At 36.2% G+C, this 17,157-nt stretch overlaps 1 protein-coding gene across 8 annotated transcripts in view; it reads left to right on the top strand.

The window, feature by feature from the left end:
- Positions 1-17,157, top strand: part of AKAP9 (A-kinase anchoring protein 9) — a 121,232-nt gene that overhangs the window by 45,585 nt on the left and 58,490 nt on the right. For 7 of the 8 annotated variants that reach the window (XM_054189348.1, XM_054189344.1, XM_054189347.1 and 4 more), the window contains 10 exons: positions 1,679-1,834; positions 2,791-2,988; positions 3,771-6,212; positions 7,809-8,022; positions 8,835-8,914; positions 11,312-11,450; positions 11,876-11,997; positions 13,914-14,019; positions 14,456-14,654; positions 16,798-16,894. In XM_054189348.1, coding sequence (XP_054045323.1) covers positions 1,679-1,834; positions 2,791-2,988; positions 3,771-6,212; positions 7,809-8,022; positions 8,835-8,914; positions 11,312-11,450; positions 11,876-11,997; positions 13,914-14,019; positions 14,456-14,654; positions 16,798-16,894 — 3,753 coding nt within the window. The remainder of the gene's footprint in view (positions 1-1,678; positions 1,835-2,790; positions 2,989-3,770; positions 6,213-7,808; positions 8,023-8,834; positions 8,915-11,311; positions 11,451-11,875; positions 11,998-13,913; positions 14,020-14,455; positions 14,655-16,797; positions 16,895-17,157) is intronic. The other variant, XM_054189351.1, reaches the window with a different exon arrangement.

The following is a 17,157-nucleotide window of genomic DNA, read 5'->3' as shown; positions in this document are numbered from 1 at the left end:
TTCCTTTGTTTGTTACTGAATCCCTGGTGTAGCATTTTAAGTCAAACTTATCTTCTAATTACTGTGTCTTGTATCTGTTGTGCTAAACAGAATAGTCATAATTATAGCATAATAAAGAGCATAAGCATAATTTTCAGTTTCTCACAATTGTCACTACTGTTAGTTTTTCCTCAAAAAGATGAAAGTGAAAATGTTTGCATTTTTTAAATGGCTATGATTACTATTTTTAAAATAAATTAAAAATATATTAAAACAAAGCAGACCGTGGTACAATAATATTTTAATAGTTGCAGCATATTTTTGTATGATAGTGGTACAGTGCATAATATGTCAGTTGAGAAATGCATATGGTTTATTTTTCAGAAGAAAGAAAAGAATTGTAAAAGGGGAGTGCAGAAGATAATGTCGTGTGCTTTAGTTCTGCCTGTTTGTTAAAGAAAAGGATTGAATAAAAAAAAAATGAAAGTTATCGTATAACAATGTGTGGATCAGAACAGATAAATTTAGTTACTCAATTTCATTGAACAGATGCAAAAGGAAAGATATGATACTTAAGTATCTGATCCTGTTCCTAATTTTCTCTATTATAACAAAAATCTAGTATTTCCACTGCGTCCATGCTTTAAAGTAGGAGTTCACTGCAGTGTTCTGTAAAGAACTTAAAGAATTTCCTCAAATTCTTTGCATAGTTTGGCTTGTTTAAGGGACTTCTGGTTTTATGTCCCACTGATGTCCCTGTTCTCTAAATCGGTAGCTTTATCTGGAAGTATTACAATTTTACTTCAAGACTCAGCATATAACCTGGAGAGGCTTCTTTTTGGGAGCATTGTAAACAAAACAGAGAAGATGATTGATGGATTAAGAAATTTGCAATACGTAGAGATGAAAGTTCCACTAGTCTTGAATGAGTTAAAATTGACAAAGTGACTTTAGAGTGAGTAACATTTCTATTTATATAATTGCACATGAAAATAGTCCCACTTAATATTGTAGAATTTTTGGCTTCCTGAGTGTAATCCTACAAAAAGTAAAACACTTACAAAGGATTTTTTTTTCTGTACTTCTATCATTTCTTCATCATTACAAATTACAAAAGACTCATCTATTAAATACACTGTATCAGTTTTGCAGCTTGAGCTGATTTTCTCATGTAGTTACGAATAATTTCTCTGAATTCACAATATAGGATACTGCATGGTATCTGTTATATGCTTTTAGTATGATGAATGCAATTTATTGCACTTGCAGTGAGAAATGATATAATTTGCATTTATTGTGAGAAAAGTGTGTGGACATGAGTAGTTGTATAAAATTGCTGAAACACTATAAATAGACACTGGCTTCCTTTATGATGGTTTGTTTATGTGGCTGTGCTTTCTAGTTTAAAAGCAGTTTATATATTTAACTAATTAACCTTCTTAAAGGTTCAGATTTTATTCCTTGGTAAGGATTCCTTGAGAGGTCATATATTGTTAAATGAGAGGAAAAAATCTGTTTCTGAAGTATTTACAAATAGAGTTTGTGAAAACATAAATGCTCCAGTGGGTCCGTGTGACATCTTTTAAATGGAGATGTTAGGGAAGACGTATTCCTCCTAAACTAGAATAAGCAATTTTTATTTTTCTTTTTTGTCTGTAGCTTTGATGTGCACTAATAGTTTACATTTTATCTTTCATAGCTGCAAGAATTTGAAGCTGCTATCAAAAAAAGAGATGACATTATCACTCAGCTCACTACTAACCTACAGCAGGCACGGAAAGAAAAGGATGAAACTATGAGGGAGTTCTTAGAGCTTACTGAACAAAGTCAAAAGCTACAAATTCAGTTTCAGCATGTAAGTTACAGTGCTATCAATAATTCTTTGGATTTGAAAATTGGTGCCACTTTGGAGGGTCCATCAATGGCTACTTCCTGCAGAAACACATAAATTTTTGTGCGTTTTTGAAGAATTGGTCTCTTGGTATAGATCAGCAGTCACTTTACCAGCCCTATAATTATCATTATAGTACCTGGTTTATTGTACTAATTCACTACAAAATAATAAAGATTAGTCTGTTTCCTTCCCTAGTATGTGGTGGTAGCTTCTGATAAATGCTGGATGATGGCAGTTATCTTAGGGAAAAACAGTTTTGTAATTAGTTGTCAGAGCTTTGGGCTGAAATCCAACCTGTTGCCTTTGAAATCAGAACAGACAGCCATCAACTTTAATGGGCCACCATTTCATGTTCCAGTCATTCCTATATTTTTGGGTAAAACCTCCCTCTTGTAGTGTTATTAGAAGGTAATTTAAATAACAAAGTTAAGTTTCAGAGAAGCATTTGTTGTAAAAAGCACTGGTGACTGAGGTGCCATGGACACTGTTAATCTGTGTGTGGCTACAGTTTACAGTGTCGTAGTTGAATATTGTAGTATTTTGTGCTGTTTGAGAACTTTATATAGCTTTTTTTGAGCTTCAGGCGGATTATATTCTGAAGCCTGAGTTTTTATTATTAAAAATCTGATTTAGGGGACAGTAATTACAACTAATTCATTTTACTACTTAGAAATGTTTCTGAGACACTGCTGTCCTGTGCTTGTTCACCATAAAACAATTTAATATTAAATACTTTTTATTGGTTGGCCATCTCAAAAGAATAAGGATATTTCAGTTCCTCCTAAAATAACTTATAAACTTTTGTGATAGACTTTGGGCTTCTGATATGGAAGAAGAAAGTAAAGATCACTTTCTGTAGTGCAAGCTGTTTCTGAAAAACTTGGTATATTTTAGGTTTTATTTTTTTAACATTCAAGTTGCAGGCAAGTGAAGCCCTAAGGAACACCAGCCATAGTTGCACAGCTGCTGATTTATTGCAAGCCAAGCAACAGATTCTTTCACAGCAGCAACAGCTGGAAGAACAAGAATGTCTGCTGAAGAGTTACCAAACAAAGAATGAAGAATTTGAAGTGCAGATTGCACGTCTTCAAGACAAAATCACAACATATGAAATGGTATGTTCCTTGCTACGAAGATCTCTTTTCCTAATCTCTTTTCTTTTCAGGATTTTGTAGTTCCTTTGAAATTTAAAGGCCAAAGCACAGATTATGAGTGTGCTGCATCTAATGCATACAAAGATATTAAGTTTTTAAAACTGCATCTGTTAACTAACACATAATACATGTATAATTTAAAACTGAAATTTTTATGTTGGTACTATGTATCATGTTTTAAAAAACTGCAGAAATACTTATGACAAATTATGAAACTATACTGTATATTAGAATGCCGTCATTAAATGACATTATTTTGTTATGAGAAAAAATACTAAAATAACCTGCTAGAACAATTTTTTCTATCTTAAGGAAAGAATGAATTCTTTTCTTCATGTATGTTTTTTTTTTTTAATTATCCTTCATGGAAAATACATCTTAAAAGTACCTAAAAAAATTAAATGTCATTAAATGTAACAAGAGACAAAGTTTTCAGTAGACTGCACCAAATATATTTTTTTGAAGTATCAGAGCACAACTTCCAAAAAATGCAACTGTTTTTTTTTTGGGCGGTAGGGGTGGTGTGGTGTGTGATGTAGGGAGGGGGACAGGGATTGTCACTTGTTCCAAAGGTACAGATTACCTCCAAATGAGGTCAACAGATAATTTATATTTAGTTTTTAGAAATGTTCACTAGCCTTCTAAAGAAAGGCATTGTGTTTAAATAGCTAAGTCTATAAATGTTCTTATATGTTCAGATAATGAACTAAAAATAAGAACATGGTTTTGCTAATTTTTTAAAGGAAAAGCACAAAAATGAGGGAGAAGATTTGAGTAAACTACAAGAAAAAGAAGCATTAATTGAAGAGCTGGAAGCAAAACTTGGAGAAGAAGAAAAACATTCATTTCAGCTTAAGGAAAAATTATCAGATGTCGGTAAATTACTTGAAGAATTGAAAGAACAGATTTCAGTAAAGAACCAGGAGATAAGTAATATGAAAGTTGAACTTACTACCTACAAACAGAAAGAAAGACAATGTTCTGATGAAATAAAACAATTAATGGGAACCGTGGAAGAATTGCAGAAACGATGTCATAAAGACAGCCAGTCTGAAGCTGACATTGTACAAAGAATGGAATTAGAAACACAAAGGAGACTGGCACAACTTCAGGCTGAATTAGATGAAATGCATGGCCAGCAGATTGTACAAATGAAGCAAGAATTAATTAAGCAACATGCAATGGAAATAGAACAGCGTCTTTTGCAACAAGAAGTAGAATTGAAGAAAACTTCAAGTCTATGTTTGAATGAGAATGTTAATAAAGAACAAATGCAATTATTGAATATTAAAATTAATGAATTGAACGTGAAATTGCAAGATGCTGATAACGAAAGGGAAAAAATAAAGCAAGAATTTTCACAACAGATGGAAGTAATTTCAGCAGAGAAGTCTCTTCAGCAAACTAAAATTGAAGATCTTTTCCAAGAACTGAATTTTTCAAGAGAACAGGTTCAAAGAGCCAAACAAACTATAGTGGATATGGAATGTAGATTAAATGAAGCTGAAAAATACCAATTTGTGATTGAAGATTTAAAAACTCAGCTGGCTTCTGCCTCTGAATTTAGGAAGGAATTGGAATTAAAACATGAGGCAGAAGTCACAAATTACAAAATAAAACTTGAAATGCTAGAAAGGGAGAAGGATGCAGTTTTGGACAGGATGGCAGAATCTCAAGAAGCAGAATTAGAAAGACTGAGAACAAAGCTTCTGTTTAGTCATGAAGAGGAACTTTCCAGACTTAAAGAAAACTTACAAAAAGAGCACATGGTGAACATGGAGAGCCTTAAAGATAACTTGAATATGCACCATAAACAGCAGTTAGATGAGGTACAAAATGCAATGAGCCGAAAGATAGAAGCCATGCAATATGAAAAAGACACCTTAATCACAAAGCAAAATCAGTTAATATTAGAGATTTCAAACCTAAAAGATTTGCAGCAGTCCATTGTAAATTCTAAATCTGAAGAAATGACACTTCAAATCCATGAACTGCAGAAGGAGATTGAAGAGCTTAGGCAAGAGGAAAAAGAAAAAGGTACTCTTGAACAAGAAATTCAAGAGCTGCAGCTTAAAACTGAGCTGATGCAGGAGCAGATGAGGGAGAGAGAAGATAGTCTTCAAAAAAAATGTTCAGAACTTGAAACACAAAATAACCTTCTTAAGGGGGAAAACAAAACTCTGGAAGAGAAATTAAAAAGTGTGTTAGTAAGCTCTGAAGAAAGTGTCATTTTGAACAACAGTGTTAGCTCTAAGTCAGAAATTTTGGACTTGCAAAAAAGAATAGAAAAGCTGATTACTGAAAATGAGCAACTTAAAAACCAGAACAGTCAACTCCAAGAGGATACTGAAAGGCAGAAGAGTGCCTTTGAATTCACCGAGAAAAAGCTTGAAGCTAATTATAAAGAGCTGCAGAAAGAATGTGCAAGTCTTCTGAAGGCAAAAACTGAGTTAGAAGAGAACAAGAATAAGCAGGAAGCTGAATATAAAAGCAAACTCCAAGTTTTGAGTGAAAAACTTCACCACTTGCAAAGCAATAGACCAGTTTTATTTAAAACTAAAACTTCTGGTTTTGAAGGGAGTAAAGAAATCAAGGTGTCCAGGGCAGACACATTTGAGACTGGAGAAGTTGTAGAGAAAGATGCGACAGAACTTATGGAAAAGCTTGAGGTTACCCAGCGTGAGAAACTGGAATTATCCCTGAGACTTTCTGAACTCTCTGAACAGTTGAAGTCAAAGCATAGTGAAATTTGTCATTTAAATGAAAAAGTTAAATCCTTAAAAGATGAGAAAGAACAAGTTCTAGCAAAATGTAAAGAACTAGAAGTCATGATTAGCCACGCTGAGAGAGGAAATAGTAGTACTAATAACCCTAAGACAAAATGCTCTAAAGGAAAAGCTCTAACAACTGCTGCTCCAGCACCTGAAAGTAGAAATAAAACCCCTGGTCCAAGGAATACAGTGGATGAAGGAATAAATGGAAGAGGAAATCTAGGTTCAAGTAGAAGTCATGAGGTAGCAAAAAGAGAGGAAGTTCAACAAATGTTGAAACCAGAACAGCAGTCTCATGTAGAACATTTGCATGGGATGACAGACAGGCTGACAGATGAAACATCGTTAGTAGCCATTACACAGAGTGAAAATAATAACCTTCAGCAGCAAGTGGATGCCTTAAAATCAGAACAGGTACGTTACATAGAGCAGTATAGAAAATAATTTACCTGTGCAAATTTGTAGGAGCTTGAACTTGGAAACTTGCAGCATATTTTTCCTATTAGCTGCTTTGAAGTCCAGGTGCATGGTCATGAGTGTGTAGCAGTGTGGCTGGTGGTTGAAAGTGGTTACGTGAATGACCAGAATGATAACCAGAGTCAATGTGTGTGAGGATGCTATTTTTTCAGTGAAAGAAATACTCTTCCCTTAAATTTAATTAAATCAGCAACAACAACAAAAGGTAAGGAGAAGACATCTGTAGCACTTCACACTTTTATATGGCATTTAACTTACTTATTTGAGGTGAAAACTTACTCAGGACATAATTTTTTAATCTATGATTAGTTTTTCAGTTCTCCAAGTGCTTATTCAAACAATATAAAGAGATACTGAAACACTTGACTTCTTCAGTTGTCTTTTATCAAACTTGTGAAATACTAATCTTCCATTATCAAAATTTTTGTGTATATGGGGTTATGACTTCTTAAGAAATGTATCTGGATGTGAGCATGAGAAGAGAAAGGTGTGAATGTACAGAAGTTATGCATATTGTGTGATTCTAACCAATCTCTGTGTTTTGCTGGAGAAATTTTGCTTGTATTTTTTTGATATTGTAAATCAATTGCAGGTATTATGGCAATTACTGTTATTTGCCAAGAAACTAGCTAGAATATTGAATTACCAGTATTTAATTAGGTGCTGGAATCATAAGTGGTGCTGGCTTCAAATTTATATGCAGTGATGAAGTTGAACAGCATGCTGCAAGAAGGATCTGCAAGAAGTTTTCTGTAGAAATAGATGTTAACCAGTCTTCTATGATTTTTTTAGATAGGTGGATTTTTAGAACATGAAAAAAACCCAAACAGTGAACTAATACCACCACTGCCTAGTTTTACGTTGTGTTGTAGTTCATTCATGTCCTAAGAAATAAAATCACAAGCAAAGCCACATTGGAAACAGTCGTGAGATATAGAAAAGCGATACAGCTGTACAATGTATTTTATTTTTTTAATGAGGATGTGTTAAGGGTCTTGCAGTTTCTGGACATAGAACTGAAAAATTGTTATGATCCAGAGGTCTAAAAACCTTTTCAAACTTGGACTCCAAATAGCTCATTATTGACATATCCTAAGCATGTTTTGCTTTAGCAATAACATCCCCAAAAGAGCAGACTAGAACTACAGCCCTTGGAAATGAATGTTTTTAAGGTCTGCTAATAATACAGTCTTTTTTCTGTATTTGAAGTGAACTTTCTTAACTTACTCTGTTGGTAGTGATATTGCTCTCACTTCATCAGGGTAAAATTCATTGGGTTTTTATTGCTCCAAAATAGGAACTGAAGCTTATTGAGTTTTGTTGATTTTAATTTGATTTTTAGTTTAAGAAGCATCATACTATTTTTTTTTTTTACAATTCAGTTTTCCAGACTGTGTATGTTTAAATTTACCTAATGCATACCATATATGCAGCATTCCATTCAACACATTATTAATTTCAGAAATTCGCAAAGATGGACTGCTTTGTTTGCTTGTTTCTCACTCCTTGTAAAATGTGTCTTTTTATTCAAAGACTGATTTACAGCTACAGATGGAAGCGCAGCGCATTTGCCTATCCCTGGTTTATTCAGCTCACGTAGACCAGGTTCGTGAGTACCTGAAAGCAGAAAAAGAAAGCGAACTTTGCAGTCTTAAAGAGGAGCTTGTACGTAGACATCTACAAGAGATGAATGATCTTAAAAAAATGCATCAGCTGGAGCTCCAGACCTTGAAAATTCAGCAAGCAGGTAACTTGACCAGAATTATGGGAGTGAAGCTCTTGATGTGAAAAACAGTGTCTTTAAAAGAAAATAAGCACAAGAGTTTGTGCATGTAGCTGTCCAATAAATTGTTTTTATAGAGCATTTCGAAGTGGTTTTGTACCAAATTATGTACCCATTACAAATAGTCTAATGCTCAGGGTACTTAAAAAACCACAGAAAAGGTAGTAATAATATAAAAAAGGGAAGGAATAGGAAGTATTAAAACTCAGGTTTTGCTATGTGTATTAGATCAGTTAATTGTAAAGAACTATATAATAGATTCACCTATAAGGTTGTATTCCTTACTGAAATAATAAGCAAATGCATCAGCAAAATGTTTTGGGGCTTGTTTCATTCTCTGTTCTTTGAATTCCTGCGTTGGCTCCCTGCCCACAAGTAAGTAAGTTTCTTTGCTACTACTTCTTTGCTGCTTTTTGCCTCAGTGAGCTTTTGTGTTACCATGCTGGTTTTCTTTCCTTACTTTTTCTGTCATCTCTTGATTTGCCCTTCTGTAATTTTTTGGCATAAGTTCTTTGCTCTCCAGTATGTTTCTGTAAAGTTCAATCCTGCCAGATCTCACTAACACACAAAGCCGTTTCTTATCACTTACTCCGCTTGAATGGGCAGTTCTGCCATAATAATTGAATCTGTCTATGTGATGGAACAAGAAAGAGGGGAACAAAAACCTACGCCTTTTTAAGAACTAAAGAGGCAGTCTCACCGAGGCAGGAAATTAGGCTTTTGAAATGTTGTGCATCTAGTGTTTTAAAAATAATACGAATGATTTATATTCATAGATGATGAAGTCAAATCTACACAAAGACTTATAGAAAAGCTGAATGAAGCTGTAACTGAAGAATGTTCTAGGCTTGCTCAGGTAAGACTTAAAAAAGAGTCTTTTTTAAAATGGAAATTTTGAAAATGAAAAATTATGTGTACAGTGAGTCATCATATTTTTCTACCTAATTTTTAACAGATTTTATTTGTAGCTTTTCTCTTTGCATTGGTCTCAAAATAGAGACTGCTAAACCTGATCTTCCAAAATAACATTGCAAGGGATTTTGTATTTTTTTTCCTGAACTCTTTTGTGTCTTTGTCCATACAATTCTGTGGTCTTATACCTAGTTTTGTTCTTCTATGTAATGTTTGTCTTACTTATAGTATACTATCTACTTATGGAAGATTTGGAAGTATTTTTTTTCCTTTCTGTATGTCTCTGGCTATAAGTTGTTGATTTAGCAGTGGTCTGATATCATACACATATTGACATGAAGGAAATCACTCTCGTATATCTGCAATAAGATAGTAATTTCTTTCTTAGCTACAGCATATCTTTCAAAGACTTAAAAGTGCCTAAGAATCTACCAAAATTGTTGGTTTTGACAATTGTTTAGACAATTATTGTCTATATTGTTTTTAGTAACTGAACATGATAGTAAAAAATTCAAGCTTATTTTTAGACTGTATTCTGGTATCTGCCACCAATAATATTATTTTCCCTTATCTTTTTTTGTAGACTACTGGTAATGGCCGTGCCCAAAGAGTTGTGATTAATGGTGTGAAATCCTCTTGGTGGCTGGTCGCCGGTTTTGTTTAATATCTTTATCAATGATCTGTATGAGGGGATTTGAGTGCACCCTCAGTAAGTTTGCAGACGACACCAAACGAGGTGGGAGTGTTGATCTGCTTAAGTGTAGGAAGGCTCTACAGAGGGACCTGGACAGGCTGGATCGATGGGCCAAGGCTAATTGTATGAGGTTTAATAAGGCCAAGTGCCGGGTCCTGCATTTCGGTCACAACAACCCCAAGCAGCGTTACAGGCTTGGGGAAGAGTGGCTGGAAAGCTGCCCGGCAGAAAAGGACCTGGGGGTGCTGGTGGACGGCCAGCTTAACATGAGCCAGCAGTGTGCCCAGGTGGCCAAGAGGGCCAACAGCATTCTGGCTTGTATCAGGAATAGCGTGGCCAGCAGGAGCAGGGAAGTGATCGTGCCTCTGTACTCGGCACTGGTGAGGCCTCACCTCGAGTGCTGTGTTCAGTTCTGGGCCCCTCTGTACAAGAGGGACATTGAAGTGCTGGAGCGTGTCCAGAGGAGAGCTACCAGGCTGGTGAGGGCTCTGGAGACCAGGTCATATGAGGAGAGGCTGAGGGAACTGGGCATGTTTAGTTTGGAGAAGAGGAGGCTGAGGGGAGACCTCATTGCCCTCTACAACTACCTGAAAGGAGGCTGTAGAGAGGTGGGTGTTGGCCTCTTCTCCCAGGTGAATAATGACAGGACCAGAGGAAATGGTCTGAAGTTGCGGCAGGGGAGGTTTAGATTAGATATTCAGAGGAATTACTTTACTGAAAGAGTGGTCAGGCCCTGGAACAGCCTGCCCAGGGAGGTGGTAGAGTCACCATCCCTAGAGGTATTTAAGAAACGTCTAGATGTGGCACTTCAGGGCATGCTCTAGTGGCAGAGATTGTAGGTTGTCTGTTTGTGGTGGTTTTTTTGTTTGTTTGTTTTGGGGGTTTTTTTTGTTTGTTTTTTTTGTGTGTGTGTATGGTTGGACTCGATAATCTCAAAGGTCCTTTCCAACCATGAAGATTCTATGATTCTATGATTCTAATCAATGGTCCTTACAGGTACTTCTTGACCAGCAATCAAGTTACTTATTAAATGTATTTCTGAATAAGTTAAGCTACTTTCATCAGTCATTATAAGTCATGGTTTTCCAATCTTAAATACTTCAAATGGTTAGGTTTGGTGTTTTGGTGGGTTTTTTTCCGCCTTTGCTGGACTTTTTTCAATACCTTTTTGGGAAAGTGGATAGTAGAACTTTTATACTTGAGAGCCAACATAGGAGAGGTTAAGCAGAACTCCATGACAGCTCACAGAAAGTAGCAGCTGAATGAGAGTCTTTGGCATAGAATACTGCCTGTCTGTATGTTTCCATGTTGAGCTTTTGCAGATACTGTAATTTTACTTTCGTTAAGTTAAATTTGGTGTCAATATATGGAGTCTAAAGTCTTTATTTAAAGAATCGCCCTGTGTGCTCTGAGCAGGCCATTGTTTTGTCTGGAAGTCTTTCTATACCTGTTTCTTTTACCAGAAGTCTTAAAGACCGTCTAGGTTCTTATGACTCAACAGAACATCTATGCCATCATTTCCACAGAAGATAATACTCACAAAATATTACTTTCCTGCCACTGTTTTTCTTGTTTTCTTTGTGAATTGTGATTGATAAATTAATAAAAAATTATTCGCTTTTTTCCTTTGTTTCATTTGTTTTGCAGGTTTTGTGTGACAATCAGAATGAACATTCTTCAGCTGCTGTAGAAGCTGATGATATGGAACAGGATATGTTCCGTAGACCTGCTGCTGTGCAAGAAAAACTGAATGTAGAATTACCAATACACAGAAGTCAAGCTCAAGGTAATGACATTGTACGATCATGCTGGTTAAAAAAACCCCACTGATTTCAAGTATTTCAGACTAGCAATTGTGCAATTTCTTGTTCAGGTGCTAATTAATCTGCCTAAATAGCTGCTTTAGAGATTTTCTCTCTGTTCTGAACCACTTTATTTTTTATTATGAGTATTTGCTTGTGCTGTCTTCATTATGGTGGAAATTGGTGAAAAAAGTATTTTGGTTTGGTTTGGTTTTTTCCCTCCTCCTTTTGTAGAAGAAGCTAGCAGCTTGACCAAAAAAATATATATATGCGTGCAAAATTTGGAAGGGACCTCACTTGCTTCAATAATTATGTAATATTTATCAGATAACTCTTCAGTGGAGAACTTGTGAACAATTCACTGTTCTAAAATTTCTGGTAAAATGTTTGATTTCTTTTTTTTTTAAAGTCCCTGGTTATCTGTGTAATTTAGCTGTGCAAGAACGTATGGATGCGCTTCTACACAAGATAATGGAAGAATACAGTAGGCTGAAAACACTTCAAACACAGCTAATGAAGGATTGTAAACAGGTAAACTTTTTATAGCATATGAGTATATGAGCATTTGAATTTTCTCTGTTGCACGAATTCCTTCTGGATAAGCAAAGAATGTGTTTGAAATTGTGTTTGCGTATCCTGCTTGAATAGCAGAGCAAGGTGATGATTTAATAAAATGAGAAAGCTGCTACCCATGTCACAGAATCGTGGGATGGCTGAGATTAGAAGGCATCTCTAGAGTTCATCTAATCCAACCCCTTGCACAAAGCAGGGTCAGCTAGAGGAGGTTGCCCAGGACTGTGTCCAGCTGAATTTTGAATCTCCAAGGATGGAAACCCCACAAGCCTGGTGGGCACCCCTGTCTTCTTCAGATTACACATTCCCACCTCTCTTAGCCTGTCCTTGTAAGCCAAATGCTCCAAGCCCCCCATCTCCTTTGGGAACCTTTCGGCTGGACTCATGCCAGTATATCAATTTCTCTCTTGCACTTGGAGTGCAGCACTGGACCCAACACTGAATGTGTCTTAACAGTGCTGACTAGAGAGGAAGGATCACCTCCCTCAACCTGACGGCAAACACTCTTCCTAATGCAGCCCAAGAGGCTGTTAGACTTTTGTCATAGTAGCATGTTGCTGGTTCCTGTTCAGCTTGGTGCCTGCAGGTGCCTTCACCAAGGCCTCCAGGTCCTTTTCTGCAAAGCTGCTTTCCAGCTGGTCAGTCCTCTGCATGTACTGGTGCATAGGCCTGTTCCTCTCTAGGTTGCAGGACTTGGCATTTGCAGCACAACCATCTGGTGCAACAACCACTCCTCCCACTTTTGTAGAGTCTGCACACCTGCTGAGGGCGCACTCTTGTCCCATCATCCAGGACATTAATGAAAAGCCAGTATTGGCTCTGGTATGACCCATTAGGTGCACCACTAGTTATTGGCTTCCAACTGGACTTTGTGCCACTGATCACAACCTTTTGAGCCCAGCAGTTCAGCCAGTTTTGCATTGATCTCACCATACCCATTCTTCATCAGTTTGTCTGTGGGCATGGAATGGGAGGTGGTGTCAAAAGGTTGGTCAGGTATGATTTCCTCTTCATAAATCCATGCTGACTACTCCCAAGTGGAGTATCTTCTCGGATTCATGTGTTTGCGAATGGTTTCCAGCATTATTTGCTACATCACCTTCCCAGAGATCAAAATGAGGTTGACTTGCCTGTAGTTCCTCAAACCTTCCTTCTTTCTTTTCTTGAAGATAGGAGTGCTTTTATCTAGTCCTCAGAAACCTCCCTCAATCACTGTGACCCTTGAAAGATAATTGAGAATGGCCTTGCAATAACAGACCAGCTCCTGCAGCACTCCTTGGTGTATCCCATCAGCCCACACCAAATTTTTCATGTCCAGTTTGTTCCCTGACCTGATCCTCCTCCACCACGGTTGTCTTCCTTGCTCCAAACTTCTACCTTCATCTCAGGGGCCTGGGATCCTAAAGACAAATTTTATCAGTAAATTTGGAGTTAGGTACTTCCATGTATTAAATAGAGTACACTAACCGATTGTGTTTAGAAACGGTTGCAGGTCACGTGTATTGATGGATATACATGTACAAAAAAATATTTGTATGTGAAAACTGCATCTTGGGCCTGAGGAGAGTATTAGTGTTTTCCTTTCTTTCTTGGAGAGGAAGTATAGGGCTCCTGGAGTTAGAGGAATTATGATTTAGCAGTTCATATCCAGAGAGATGAGTTTGAGATTTACGGTGGACATCCCGGACAGGCTGATCAACTAGCTATTAATGTATACTTGGTCATTCAGGCTGTAAAATGAAACACACTGTTACACTGGTTACACTGTCTTATACATTGGCCACCAATCTTTCTTACATGTTTATAGTTACAGTTAATATTTTTGCATTATTGCTAGGCAAACTTGTTATTTGTATTTACTGGATTATTTTTAGGTCAAAGAACCATGGCTGTCTTCTTTAGAAAAGAGGAAAGAAGAGGAACCTAGCCATTTGGAAACAAGAAAGGAATGTTTCCAGAACCCTTCACAGGGTCTAATGGGTAAAAAAGATGCATGTGCTGGTTTTACTGTATGTATATTAAGAGAGAGAGACGAGGCAATGACTTCAGTTTTTAATTGTTTCATAGCTTACTGCAACTTGAAGCATGTAAGAGATTTTTGCAGATTTTGCAGTATGATGCTCTTGAATTTCTTAAATCTCTGAAATATTTTGGAATTATATTCTGTGAAAATTTTGGTTTAGTCTTTTTCAGTTTTCCACAGTTAAAGTTCCGTTACCCATATCAAATCTAGTTTTGCAAAATGGAAGATTAAGTTATAATTATTTGTTATGGAAAAGTAATTGATATGATATCAGAAGAAATTTTTAACTACAGTAATTATTCAGTCCATCACTGCTAATAACTTGTGAGAGAGTTAATTTATACTAATGTAATTTATTCCCCCCTCCTCGCCCTTCCAATACCCTACATATAGATCCTAAGATTCAAGAATACTGTTTGAAGGAGATAGGGAACCTTAAAACACAACTTGAAGAAAGGCATGCTCAAGAACTGGAACACCTCAGGTCCTATTTCCAGCAGCAACTGAAAGAAAGCGAAGAGAGGTACACTACAGAGATTGTCCACCTGCAGGATAAGCTTCAGAGTGCTGGGGTAGCCTCTGATCACATGAGGTATTAATCCATTCTTTAATGCTTATAACTTTGCACTTTTGTACAAAAAGAAGTGTTTCAAATAACCATTCATGTAAAGCTACGTGTTTTACTTAAAAATTTGAGAAATTCTTTATGATCACATTACCCTTAGGTTGTTTCGTTCCTTCAAGAGTTGAGTGTTGTGAAGAAATGACATCAACATTGCAAACTAAGTAGTGCAGCACCTAGAATTTATTACATTTTTGTAGTTAATAGAGGAAGATTTGAGAATTGGAATAATGCATAACTGTCATTTCATATGTATGAGCTTTTTAGCAGTAATTTCAAAACTTCGAAGTCAACAGGCACCTCTTAACTCTCGAAACTCCAGGCAATGTGCTTTACATCTAAAGACATCTCATGTAGCATAGTTGCATGAAATTGATGATTTTCTAGAATGATATGTAGCAATAAGGTTTGGGGCAGAATTGAGGTCCACTTAACACATTCTGGCTGTCTCCAAGCCATGGGACATACTCATCAGCCTCCTCCTGGCCCTGACCATTGTGGCCATCCAAACCTGGAAGAGGTGCAAGTGTCTTGGGGGAATCATGACAATTGCGGAGCCTGCTTCTGTTCCCTGATTCTTTCACTGTCTCCTTGGATGTGTTCAAGGAGTGGTGGATGCTTTTAATTGTGCTGTATTCAGGGTCGTCTCTGGTTTCCTGTTTTCTCTTTTTGACCCTTGTATTCCTTCCTTTTGTTTCATTTACTGTACTACAAATCAGTTGGTTTCTCTGCATTTTTATTTTATCTGAATCTCCCTTGTGTGAGAGAGAACTCTGAGGGTTTGTTAGTCAGACCAGTGCCCAACTGTAAAAGGGAAATGGGTAGACACAGTGGCAATAGGAGATGCTACTAAGAAGCGGGAAAAGCTGTCTAGATGTTTCTAGAAATTGTTAAATATTTTATATACTTACCACAGTACTCTCTTAAAAAGCAAAAGGACTGTGTAGGATTAATCCTTAGATGTTAAGAGAAATGAAGATAAAAGTGTTTTCCTTCAACCATGACTAATCAGAACCCAAAGAGCTGGTTTTCCCTTATTGTTTGATCACAGCCTTTTCTTCGCCATCTGTGTTTTTCTGACTTTTAAACAGTTTTCCGTTCATTCCTTCAAATATTTTTCTAGTCTTGCAAGTGGCAAATAAAATAACCGATTTTTTTTACTCATATGAATTAATACTTGTATATACTTGTTTTAAGGTGAGAAGAGGTCCAAATTCTGAAAATGTTTTTGCACCTGTAAGACTGACATTGTAGTTTTAGACACATTTATTAGCCTGAGCTCGATTTTAAGGGACTGTATGGCTTCTTAATCAATTACTTTTTAATCCTTTAAAAAAAAATACAAGTCACAAGCATTTTCAAAATGAATTTTGTGAAACTGTATACTGCTATATGCTATATGTGTGTTGGCCAGGACAAGTTATATATATTCATATATGATTTCTAAATTATTTTTTAAATGAGTAGTTAGTGTTCTGATTTCATCCATGATAACTATTCACCTAAAATACTCAAAACTCATTTTACGTCTGTTTTAATGAGCATTTAGAGCTATTATTGGTATTTATAAGCTAACAAAGTAGAGGAAAAAATTTCCTATGAAGATTTGCATTCTCTTAGCTTTCATTCCTGAAGTTCAGGTTTTAAACATTAAAATGAAACGGGAGTTTTACAGGAAAAGTTCATAGATCAGTACATAAATTGGTTTCTAATAACCTAGTACGGAGATCTGTATCATTACATCTCAAGCTTGAAGGTAAGTGTCTTTTAATGGCGTAGTCAGTAACCTTTTGAATGATCTGTTGCATACTCAGTCTCCATACCTGGTTTGTTGCTGCGTCTTTTAAACTAACATCTAAGTAGGAGTATGGCTGTGGCCAAGCTTAGGAATTCTGGGGGGACGTTTTCATCTGATTGTATATCCTATTGCAACATCAGAAAAGAAACATGGCATGGAAAGATGTGTGTTCTGAAGAAAATATTTGCAGTTACTGGTCTTTAAATATATCTTGTCTGTATATATCCATATAATGCATATTTGAATAGAGGAAAAATAAGATATATTGAAATATTGGACATTTTTTTTATTTTCCCCCTCTTCTTTCTTTTTTAGTGTATCCAGAGATTCACAAATAAAGCTAAAAGAAGTCTTCAGGGAAGTGAAGTGCAGTGAAAATCTTCATCAGCAAAGAACAGATGAAGCACTGGAGGTATGTAACTCAGTTGACAGAGAATATACATGTGGTCAATACAATTCAGATGCTTTAGGTTCTAAGATTAAATTGAAATATGGACTAGTATTTGGTAGTAGTAAAGTAATTATCACGTTAATACTATGTTATACTATTAGACGGTCCATGTTAGAGGAAAAATATTTTAATTTTGCTGAAAAACATTTCTGGAAATCATGACCAATAAAGCTTGCTTATAGGTTGTGGTTTGGTGGCTTTTTTTGTTTTGGTTTGGTTTTTTT

Source organism: Rissa tridactyla, chromosome 2 (genome assembly GCF_028500815.1).
Source record: "Rissa tridactyla isolate bRisTri1 chromosome 2, bRisTri1.patW.cur.20221130, whole genome shotgun sequence".
In the NCBI taxonomy this organism is placed as follows: domain Eukaryota; kingdom Metazoa; phylum Chordata; class Aves; order Charadriiformes; family Laridae; genus Rissa; species Rissa tridactyla.
Note: the sequence above shows the minus strand (reverse complement) of the source record. Positions and strands in the feature narration are given on the sequence as shown.